Genomic DNA, 12,344 nt, shown 5'->3' with positions numbered 1-12,344 from the left:
AAGGGTCACAGCATTAGGAAGGTTGAGAACCACTGTCATATGGAGACATTTTCTCAGTTGAGGTTCCCTCCTCCAGATGACTACAGTTTGAGCAAGTTGACAGTCTATCCACCACAGTATTAGATTTATTTAGAAAAGAAAAACAGTCAAGGTGTATACAGTAACGAGGAAGTGAAGTACTATTAGGTCCATAGATAATAAGAGCTGTTATATTTATGAAATATTGTAATTAAGAAGTAAAGACAAGAGGCGATAGAGATGAAAGGGAGATGTAGGAATAAGAGGAGGTGTTATATGAGATGTGGAAGGAAAGTGTAATAGAGAATACTTTATTTTGGACTGGTGGACAACAGTCCTGAAACCTACTTAATTATATGAACAACAACAACAAATCAAGCAACATACAAGCAAGAATGGAGATTAAATAATAATCAGAAATAAAAAAAATACTTAACGGAGAATTGCTGACACGGCTATGCAGAGTTGAAAGGTGATGTCATTTGATTCTTCTGGCAGACTCCTAGGTGTGTGAGGAGCAAGTAGGAACTGTTGGTCTCTGCAGCCTTCTTGGTTCTGGCATGTAGGGGAGGAGAGGTTGTAAGACCTTTCATGGTGGTCACCTTGGATTCTTCCATGGCCTTTTTCTTGTCCTGCAGGCTGCCCTAATATTTAATTTAGTTCTTTGACAATTACATATATACATTTATAATGCATTCTGGTCCCTATCTCTCTATACTATCCCTATTATCCTCTCTCCTAACTGTGCCTTTCCTAGATTCATGATTTTTGCTTTTGTTTTGTGGCAGTTAGTTTAACCAGGGAAATCTGTGTGAGCATAGAGGCCCAGTGGGTTTACTAGTAGTACACTGAACAGCAGTGACTTCCTCGATAGAACCAGAGAGGTTGTTCCGTAATGACACAGGGTTTCCTGAGCCTCTCCTTAATGTATGCCTGGCTGTTGATGGGACTGTGCTTATACAGTCATGTGGTTATTTTAAGTGCTTAATTGTGATAGCTTTCCCAGAAGACCAAGAAGGTGGCCTTTTTTTTTTTAAATTTATTTTTTGAGAAGTAGACTAGTATAATGGACTCTAAAGTCAGAAGTTTGAATCTTGGTTCTCCTGAAAATGAGACTATGACTTTGGATACGTAGAGGTATAAACAAAGTACCTGCCTCACAGGTATGTTTGGAGGATTTGGTAAGTTATTGTATTCATTAACACACGGTAGTGCATGATGCTAACTTATATCCTGACCTATTTAGTGTGCTTTTCATTAAAATGAAAAATGTTTCTTTTTCTTCCACAGATTTATGGTGGATTGTTTTCTGAAGATAAGTGTTGGTACAGATGCAAAGTGCTAAAAACCATCAGTGATGATAAGGCAGGAAATATGTATCCATATTTTTGGGCTTAAGGAATGTTTACTTTGGTTCCATAAATTTTTAAAAATGTAGTTTTAATTTTTTGCAATTTTTAATTTTTGTGTGTGGGTATATATATGTATGTGGGCACAAGAGTGACACAGTGCATAACATTTGTGAGGCTTGAGGACAACCTGAGGGAGTTGGTTCTCTCCTACCACCATCTGGGTCCTGGGATTGAACTCTGGTCATCAGCATTCTCCCCTACTAAGCTGTCTTGCTGGCTTTTGCTTCTGAAACTTGATGCTTATTGAGTCTATTATTACTTGTTTATAGTGATAATGTCAGTTCAATAAACTTAAATTTATGAAAAACGTTTTTTTTTTCTGGCGAATTTAAAGAAGTAATTTCTTCTGAATTTAAATTTCTGGTAAATCATCAGGTTGTCTAAAAATAGATAACATAGGACTGGAGAGATGGCACAGGGGTTAAAAGCACTGTGCATTCTTCCTGAAGACCTGGGTTCAATTTCCAGTACCCATATCAGGGCTTACAACCATCTGTAATTCAGTGCCAGGGCAATGCCCTTGTCTGGCCTCTTTAGGCAGCATGGACATACGTGGTACACATAATACATATCAACAAAATACAATAAACATAAATAATAATAAAATAAGAGAATTCAAAGCTAGAAGATAAATTTTGTGGGTTATTTTTGTTGATTATTTGGCTCTTTATGCCTTATGTCTTTATGGTTCATGATAGTAACTTTTAATCTTCATCTTATGAAGATTGATGAATGGAAAAAGAAAATTTATTTGATCTTGAAGTTACATATATTGTATTTGGTGTCAAATGTAGTTGACAATGATAATTTGTTTTTCACCTCTAATCTTTAAATTGATAAATTCTTTTTTTGTCAAGTAGTTTTATTTCTTACATTGAAAGGTTGTGGAAGATTTATTTACATATTTTTATTTCATAATTTCTTGCATATGTAAAATGTACTTTGATAATATTCATTTCTCCCTATTATCCTTCTTATTCTCTTCCCATTCATGCCAACCCCCCTTTTTTCCCTCCCTTCAAGCCCTCCTCCTAAAGGAGATGAGATTATATGCAGAGCTGTTTGGGGGCAAGTGTACATTGTGGGATCATGGAAACAGTTCTGCAGGTGTTCCTTAAATGGTTTTCTATTTTCTAGACCTCAATGTATTTCATATTGTATATGTTTGGTAAATATTTTTCTGGATAAAATGCTAAGTTGAAAAGTTTAATGATTTATGTGATTGGTTTATGTTTTTAAAATGTCATTTAATATTGCTATAGATTGTTTTATCTTTGTGAAACTAACTTTTCTAATATAACTTTTCTCATAATTTAACAGTTGAAGACTATTTTGCATTTGCTTTTTGAGTTGACTAAGATTTTAAATTAAGGCATGAGATGATGATTGACTTTGTAATATACTTTTAGAAAGTTTTTAAAAATTAAAAAAAAAATATGTGAATGGGAGCTCTCTCTGCTTGTATGTATGTGTGCCATGTGTGCAGTGCCTACCGAGGTTAGAAAAAGGTGTTGGATTCCTTGGAACTGGAGTTACAGGTGGTTGTGAGCCACTGTGTGGAGGCTAGGAAGAACAGCCAGTGTTCTTAATCACTAAGCTAATTCTACAGCTTTCAGAAAGATTTAAAAAAAAAAAAAAACCCAAACCAAACCAACCAACCAACAGACAAAAACCAAACCAAACCAAACCAAACAAACAAACAAACAAAAAAACAAAAAACAGATACAAGGTTGAAATAAGAGTGAATTTGGTCAGTTTCAAGGCCTAGTCAGAGTGGGTTTAATTTTGTTAAAGAAAAATTCTTTCCTGAGGGAAAATAGGCTTTATTGTTTTCAATTTGAATTTAAGAATGTAGATCTGTTTTAATATTAAGAGATTAGGAAGGATCACAATGCTGAATGCCCTTATTTGTATAAAAATACCAGTGATTAAAAAAGACAAATGACAAATGATATTATTGGAAATAAGTCCCAAATGCAGAATTTTCTTTATTTTGAGGTTGTCATTAGAGGTGTTTCTGATGGCATTTGTTATCTGAGGTGATGTTTATAGGTCTTAACAGATTTGTAATCTAGGTTCAGTACTACTGTTTGCTTTCAATTTTTTCTAGTGCTTGGTGAGGTACATTGACTATGGAAATACTGAAATTCTAAACCGATCTGATATAGTAGAAATTCCCCCGGAGTTGCAATTTTCTAGTATTGCCAAGAAGTATAGACTTTGGGGACTACAGATTCCTTCTGGCCAAGAAGTTACCCAGTTTGATCAGGCAAGTCACACATTTAAATACTTCTGTATTTAATGTATTATACTTGAAACTATATACTTGAAAGCAAATGCACTATAAATGTCATTAGCTTTGTTTAATGTAAAAGCTTGTATATTTTGATGGAAAATAGGAATGATAAAAAATTCAGTTATGATGCAGTTCATGATAGAACACTTACTTACTTAGTATGATCAGACCCTGGGATTTATCCCTGGTATTTACCAAATAGACAGATGACCATAAACATACAAAAATTAAAAATTATGTTTTTGTTCTCATATTTGTTAGGTAATCACTTAATGATCAAATAAGTGATTTTATATATGTAAGTAAATAAAACAAATGTGTGTAGTTTCTTCTGTAAAAATTTAAAGGGATTGTATTTTATATGATAAAAATTCTGTTAACACAGTTTGGTTTGCTTTTGTTTTGGCAGCATGGGGATTGAATCTAGAGTACACCTCAATGATCTTTAACCCTGTCCATAAATTATCAATAGTTTGAAATGTTGGTATTACAAATAATCAGATTTATGTTTTAGGCAATGTGACAGTTTTAAATGTAGTTGGACACAAACTAGAATAACTTGGGAAGAGAGTCTCAATTGAAGGATTATCTAGATCAAGTTGGCCTGTGGGCATGTATATGAGAGCCTGTTTTGATTGCTTGACATAGGAAAGCTCAAATCCATGTGGACAGTACCATTCCTTGGCCAGGGTCTCTTGAATGATGTAGTACAGAATATAGCCAGATGAGAAGAGAAAGTAGGCAGCATGGGTATATTTGTTTCTACTTTTAGTCATGGATGTGGTGTGGCGGCTGTTTCAGCCTCAGCAACTTCTCTGCAGTGATGCATATAACTTGGAATTTTTATATTGTTTTCCTGGGAGTTGCAATACATATATATCTACTCATGCCAGATGGGGATCCCATGACAGACCAAAGTATGGATTCCACCAAACTTAAACTTGATGAAACAGCGAATTTTATTGGGGGTACTTACAGGAGTAGAAATGGCTCAAAGACAGCTGAATTATTGAAGTCCACTCCAGTGTGGGTGACACCTCACAAAACTAGGAACCTGAGACACACTGCACAGCAAGTCTGCAGGCAGATCCACAGGTTAGAGAGTGTCCTTTTAGGTGCCTCTGTGGGTTTAACCCTCGTTGAGTCAGCTAGGCTGGTTTTTGATGCTTTTAGCACCTGTTTGGGTGTCAGAGTCTATTTTGCAGCTTTTCCTCTCTGAGAGTCCCTTTGTAGCTGAGCTTGTCTCAGTCTTTGTGGCAGCTCATCTCATCTTAGTCTTCTTGCAGTCCAGCTTCCTCTTCTGAGGAGTTTTTATTGCTTGCAGTTTTTATTGCTTACTCTGGCCAGTTTCAGGGACTTAAGCTATTTTAAGTTATTTTTCTACTTAAGGACCTTCTTCTTGAAGAATGGAATGCTTCAATCTCCCAGGAAATTGTTACACAGTACTCCACCCCTTCCTCCTGCTCTTAACATTCTTTTTGCCCCCTTTCGCAATGATCCTGAGCCTTGGAGGGTTTGCCTATAGATGTCCATGGTTAAGAAATAGGCCACCATCTCACAGTAGCAGTTACTTGAATTCAAGAGCTTCCCCAATGGTTATGAGTTGAGACTGATAACAGCAATGATCTATGGGCATAAGTACACATGTTTAGAAGATGGTTTTACAGGTGCATCACATCTATCTAGAAAACCCATAGAAATTGCTTCTGAATTGGGACTTAATGACTTCCCAAGCCATAGGTTTTTGTACTGGCTTACAGTACCAAACATGAATTCCCTCCTGAGAATGGGCCTGAAATCCAATCCAGAGGTTGTTGGTCTCACCCATGATAGCAGAGCCATTGTTACACAAGTAGACACATCCTGCCCAGCATGTTGGTATTTTAGCACACATAGTCCATGGCCAAACAGGAATATTGGTGACAGTTTTCCACCAGCAGTGGAAATGGCCTGCTCTGACAGTACAGAAGCCAGATAGCAGGCTGGGAGTTTCCAGTTCAGTCCCAGATTAATTTCTCCATGTTCTACAGTGAAATCATATACCCACATTTAATATCTTTAGCAGTAGAATCTTACCATCTAGTCTTGGCATACAACCAATAGAAGTAGCAAGGTTTTGGTTTTTTTGATTTGTAGGTTCTTAGGTGCTTCCCTGGCCAGCAGCTCACAGGAAGTTAGCACACTACTGGCACTGGGGTTTTTATTTAATAACCTTAGGGTCTCTGGTTTGATGTTTTTATGCATGTAGGGTACCTTTTGGATTTTAAAAAATTAACCCAGTGCCAGTAGATAGAAGTTCCATTTTACTTCGTTGTCTCTCCAGTGGCTTTCCAAAATTTCAAAGTACTTAGAGGTTAGCACTATGTTATCTATAGAGTGAGACCTTTCCCAGAAGATGAGTAGGAGGACAAGGCAACATCTTGAATTACTGTCTCGTAACAAATAGTGGGGTTACAAAGATAACTTTGGTGAAACACTCTGAGAGATTGTTGTCATTGTTTCTCAGAAAGTGTCAGGTGATCCAGATGCTCACAACTAAGAAGACAGAAAAGTTGAACATAAGCAAGCTCTAATACAGCATAGAAAGATTTCATCCATTTATATCATTTGTTTCCTCCACAAATGAGTGTTTGGTACACATGAACAGGAGGTGCTGATTTAACTAATTTTCTGCTATGTTCACTCCTCTCTGACTTGTTAACATTTTTACATACCTTGGAGCTCTTTCTGGGAGCCTCCCTACATTTCCCCACACCTGACAAACTCAGTGGGTCTGACTTTATCTGCTCAGATGTACTTAGGGTCAAAGGTGAATGTGGCTCTGCAATACCTGCTGACTCCCTGGGTCAGAGTGGCTTGCCCATTCACCATACCTGGCTGTTGGGGGAGTTCCTGACTGGGCAAACCATCTCTTCCCTTAGCATAATCCTTTGCTGGAGGGAAATGTGGCCTCCTTAGTCTCAGGGATTACTACCCTGGGGCAGGCTTGATCTCCTTCAAGGATGCCCTCTGAACTGATTCTCAGACAGAAGCTTCTCAGCACACATTGTGGCTTCTATCAGCGTTTTCCTTAGGAACTCCAGCTCAGTTCAAATCCTGTCACATTTGTCCCCGAGAAACCCAGACAGACTCCTACCTCTGCTTGACCATGTCATTGTCTCCTCTAGGTTGCTCTACCACTTTGTGAACTGTCTCTACATGTTGGTCTGAATCACTGAGATCTGCCAAAGCCTTTCCTACTTTATAAGAGTCTTGACTCACCAGAGGACTGGGCAAAGGCACTAAAGCTGCATACTAGTGTTGAGCTCCTTGCAGGCTCAGCCTTTTCTTTAACTCCTCTGTGAACATAGTTTTATTTGACCCAATGAACTGAGTTCAAACACAGCTTCCCTAGTTTCCTCAATGGCGTCCATTCCTCCTCTGTGACCCTCTAGTTTCTGATACTTATGGGGACTTCAGATGGACATAACCAAGCGTTGTTAATGTCTTTGTTAAGCCAGTCTATTAGGAATTGATTTTCTTTATACTGTCTCAGTTTATGCAGCCTTTGCCCTAAGGAGAGATGGGAAGTTAATGACTCAGTTTTCTTGCCAGTACACCTAACTTGTATTTATAAACTGTGTGCTTGAAAAATATGTAAAGCCTATGTTTCTTTTAATAAAAATACTTTGTCCCCTCACCAATTCCCCTTTCTCTCTCTCTTTCTCTCTCTCTGGAACCCTCCTTCCCAATACATCATCCTTTTCTCTTTAAGAAAAAACAACTCATAACCTACCGAGATTATTTAAGATTGCCTGCATATGTGTTAGTGCGGGGTTATTTACTGGATCATGGCTACACTTGAGAAGAAAAATGCCTCTCTCACCTCCAGCAGCCACCAACTGCTAATGCTTGTCAGCTAGAGTGGGGCCTCCTTTGCTACTCCCCGTTCATAGTGGGGTATTGTTGGGGTTAACTTGTGCAGGTCATATGAAGCAGAGGGTACTGAGTTCATGAGTGCAAGGGTCATGTCAGATCCAGAAGACAGTTTTGTTCATCATAGTCTGGTTTTTTACACTCTTTTTGCATGCTCTTCTGTTCATGTGCTTCCACCAATTTTGAGACTCGGCTTTAAATGCTGTATTCACTGTAAAAATCAGCTTATCTGAACAAGGTTGAGAGCCTTACTAAACCTATGGATACAAACATAATATTTAGAAGTCAGTTTCACATGTCCATTTAGCAGAACAACAGCAGTAAATTCCCCTCTAGGACCAGTGACTCCCCTGCCCCCTTGTCTTTTAAAAAATAGTGATGATTGGTAATCTTTTAGCATATATAATTTGCATCACTTCTGATCCTTTAGATGTATTCTTCTAGGCCTAAGTGTTCTTAGTCTGTTGATAAATTGAACCACAGATCAAATATGCACCAGGGATACATCCTAGTTCCACTGTCAGAGGTCCCTTAGACTGCCCAGGCCTTCTAACAGAACCACATTCAGGGGGTCTGAGTCGGTCCAATGCTGGTTTTCCAGTTATCAATCTGGGCCCATGAGCTCCCTCTTGTTCAGGTCAGCCGTCTCTGTAGGTTTCTGTAGTCTGACCCCTTTGCTTATCATTCCTCCCTCACTGCAACTAGATTCCAGGAGTTTGGCTCAGTGTTTAGCTGTGGGTGTCTGCTTCTGTTTCCATCAGCTACTAGATGCCCTCTAGGATGACATAGTTATCAATCTCATTATCAGGGAAGGGCATTTAAGGTAACTTTTCCACTGTTGCTCAGATTGTTAGTTGGGGTCATCCTTGTAGGTCTCTGGACATTTCTCTAGAGTCAGTTTTCTCTTTAAACCTATTATGGCTCCCTTTATTATGGTTCTCTCTCTCTCTCTCTCTCTCTCTCTCTCTCTCTCTCTCTCTCTCTCTCTCTCTCTTTTGCTCTTGTCAATTCATCCCCTAACTCAACCTTCCTAGTCCCACATGTTTTCCTCTCCTTCCCTCCTCTTTCTCCTAACTCCTTTTTCCAATCACTGCCCACCCACTCCCAATATGCTCAGGAGATCTTGTTCCTTTCCTCTTCTGTGAGGGACCTTGTATAAATTTCTTAGGTTCCTCCTTATATTCCTAGTTTCTCTGGAGGTGTGGATTATAGGCTGGTGATTCTTTACTGTATGTCTAAAATCCATATATGAGTGAGTACATACCATGTTCCTCTTTTTGTGACTGGATTACCTCACTCAGGATGTTTCTTCAAGTGCCATCCATTTGCCTGCAAATGTCAAGATTACATTGTTTTTTTTTTCCCACAGAGTAGTATTCCATTGTGTAAATATGCCACATCTTCTTTATCCATCCTTCTGTTGAGGGGCATCCAGGTTGCTTCCAGGTTCTTGATATTACAAACAATGCTGCTATGAACATAGTTGAACAGATGTCTTTGTTGCATGGATGTGGATCATTTGGGTGTATGCCTAAGAGTGGGATTTCCATGTCCTGTGGTAGACTTGATTCCCATTTTCCTGAGGAACAGCCATACTGAACTCCAAAATGGCTGTAGGAGTTTGTATTCCCACCAGCAGTGGAGGAGTGTTCCCCTTTCTCCATATCCTCTCCAGCATAAGCTGTCATTGGTGTTTCTAATTTTAGCCATTCTGACAGGAGTAAGATGGTATCTCAGAGTTGTTTTGATTTGTATTTGATTGCTAAGGATGTTGAACACTTTAATTGTCTTTCAGCCATTTTGGATTCCTCTATTGAGAATTCTTTCTTCAGTTCTGTACTCCACTTTTTAATAGGATTATTTGGTGTTTTGGTTATTAGTTTCTTGAGTTCTTTGTATATTTTGGAGATCAGCTCTCTGTCAGGTGTGGGGTTGGTGAAGATATTTTCCCAGTCTGTGGGCTACCATTTGGTCTTGTCAACTGTGTCCTTTGCCTTACAGAAGCTTCTAAGTTTGAAGAGGTCCCATTTATAAATTGTTGATCTCAGTGTCTGTGCTACTGGAGTTATGTTCAGGAAGTGGTATTTTATACCAATTTTTTCAAGGGTACCTCCTACTTTCTCTTCTAAGAGGTTCAGTGTTGCTGAATTTATGTTGATGTCTTTGATCCATTTGAACTTAAGTTTTGTGCATGGCAATAGACATGGGTCTATCTGCAGTCTTCTGTACAACATCATCCAGTTGTGCCAGCACCATTTGTTGAAGATGCTTTCCTCCTCCCATTGTATACTTTTAGCTGTTTTGTCAAAAATCAGGTGTTTGTAGGTGTGTGGGTAAATATCAGGATTTTCAATTTGATTCCATTGGTCTACCTGTCTATTTTTGTGTGAATATCAAGCTGTTTTCAGGACTCCTCAGCAAAGCAGGAAATTTTAAACTGTCCCACCTATGTTGGCAGTTTGTCAGTCATTTTTCTCTGTGTCTTGCAGAATGTCTGCCTGGCAGATTCTTCCATGAAGCAGGAACCCTGTAGCAATGCCCATCTTGTATCAGCAGTCACTTTCCTGTGGGTCCTGCTTGTCCAGTTTATACAGCATAAAATCAAACAGTCCAGATAAGGGCAGTATCTTGCCCAAATGGCTAGTCTTGCCATAATGAAAGCAAACTCCATAATGAGTTTCTTTGATGTCCATCTTCCTTTCTGATGCAAGTGGTGTTGCTAGGAGCAGTTGTGCCTCACTGTTAAGAAAAACCCTAAACCATTTTAAATGCTATATTCTGTAGGTCTTTGAAAGGTTTGAAGATTGCCTATCCATCTCAAATACATCTTGAAAACCTAACTAACTTAACTCTAAGTTTTGACTATCATAGGTAACTAGCTGTCATCTATGCTAAAGTATACATTACATTTCTAAATGAGCTGTATAAACACAATACCTAAACAAAAGGAGAAATATACATATCCCAAAATTGACCATTTGTATCAGTAAATGAAAATCCATTCCAAAACAAAGTATTCATATCTATACCACAATCTGCTTTTTACCTTTAAAGAGATTGGTTGTGGTCATTAACCATTTAAACCAACCCTATATAAATGAAAACAAACATTTATAAACAACATTTGGGGATTTGGGCATTGTTCTTTCCAAACTGCTTCCTACTGGTAGGGGGTGCTGTCATGGGGATCCTAAGACGTAGAAATCCTGGTTGCAGTGGTCTTCAAGGCTGCCTTGTCTCATGGACATTGCTTTAGGGGTCTCGTTTGATCAAACCTTGTTAGTCTGGAAGGAATCCACAGATTTTCATTTTCTGTGGAAACAAAAATAGAAATCCTTTTCCCCAGTAACCTGTCCTTGAACTTAAATTTTGGAGTCAAAGCATTTTCAAATTACATAAATTGGATTAATTTAGCAACATTTATTTTAACAGTTGTTGCTATTTCCTCAGTAGTCACACAGACAGACAACAGAACAGCATATAGTATCCAGACGCTTTTTGTGCTTTTCATCTTTTTTGTGGCTTTTTTATTACTCTATTTCTTTTATTTCTATTTTTTATTTGTTGATACAGGGTTTCTCTGTGTAACTTCTATCTGTCCTGGAATTAACTTTGTATACCAGGGTCGCTTTGAAATCACAGAGATCTGTTTGCCTCTGCCTCCCGAGTGCTGGAATTAAAGGTGTATGCTACCATACCCAGCTACTTTCTTTCTTTCTATTCTTTTTTTAAACCATTTTATCCTGTTTCTTTTTCTGTCTCAGGCCTACGCATATTTTAAAACACAGTGTAAACCTTTAGAGGTTTTTCTTAATCTGAATCTGTCTTTATTATAAATCTTTATCTTTTTGTGGCCACAAGTCTTTTATCTGGTAACCAACAACATTGCTAAAATGAAAGCCACAGCTGTATTATCTGCAGTCTATCAAGATGTCAGGGGATGTTTACCACCAGAATCGACAGCTGTGCTCAACTGCCTTGGTCTATGCTACCATCCAGCAGCATGCTTCCAGCTTGGAGATGTGGTCACTGCCATCGCCAGCTCTCATCTACACCATTAAGTTGTTAGCAGAGCTCTTTAAAAAGCCTTGTTTTTTTTTCCTGCTTATGGTGAGTCAGGAAACCTCCCTTAAAGAGCCATGTAAATCTTTGCTTTTCTCTAGCAAAACAGAGATCTAACTGAGAAAAATGCTGTTACCAGGAAGCCTTGCTTATCTCTGTTCTTTTGTTTCTGAAACCCTTTATTAAGCTTTTGTTAAGTTTTAAGTGGAAATTCTTATTAGCCACATTGCAGCACCATTTTGTTAGGAGTATGCTTTCCCTCCGGCCTTGTCCTACATCTGTACCAGCCCCAAATAACACATTGTATTAGATATTATGCTGTTTGCCAGTTACTAGTTTCTTATCTGCTCTCTCTTACATATTAACCTATTTGTATTAATCTAAGTATTTCTACGTGGTCTCATCTTACAGAGTGAGAGTTCAGCATTCTACTCTCTCCTCCCTCCATGTTGAATCTCCTCTCTACTTCTTCCTCTTCATCTTCTAGTCCCACCTATCCTGTTTTCCTATGGCCAACAGAACTTTATTCATTAACCAATAAGAGAAACATATTTACAGAATGACATCTCCCATCAGGGACTTTTTTTTTGGGTCCAGTGTTATTTGGTGTTCTGTATGCTTCTTGTACTTTCATAGGCATA

At 38.4% G+C, this 12,344-nt stretch overlaps 1 protein-coding gene across 1 annotated transcript in view; it reads left to right on the top strand.

The window, feature by feature from the left end:
• Stk31 (serine/threonine kinase 31) overlaps positions 1 to 12,344 on the top strand; it is an 85,729-nt gene that overhangs the window by 10,507 nt on the left and 62,878 nt on the right. Inside the window, 2 exon segments of the mRNA XM_051203045.1 lie at positions 1,309 to 1,383; positions 3,541 to 3,699. Coding sequence (XP_051059002.1) covers positions 1,309 to 1,383; positions 3,541 to 3,699 — 234 coding nt within the window.

This window comes from Phodopus roborovskii, unplaced genomic scaffold (assembly GCF_943737965.1).
Source record: "Phodopus roborovskii unplaced genomic scaffold, PHOROB, whole genome shotgun sequence".
In the NCBI taxonomy this organism is placed as follows: domain Eukaryota; kingdom Metazoa; phylum Chordata; class Mammalia; order Rodentia; family Cricetidae; genus Phodopus; species Phodopus roborovskii.
The sequence above is the reverse complement of the archived record's forward strand: the minus strand, read 5'-3'. Positions and strand labels throughout refer to the sequence as shown.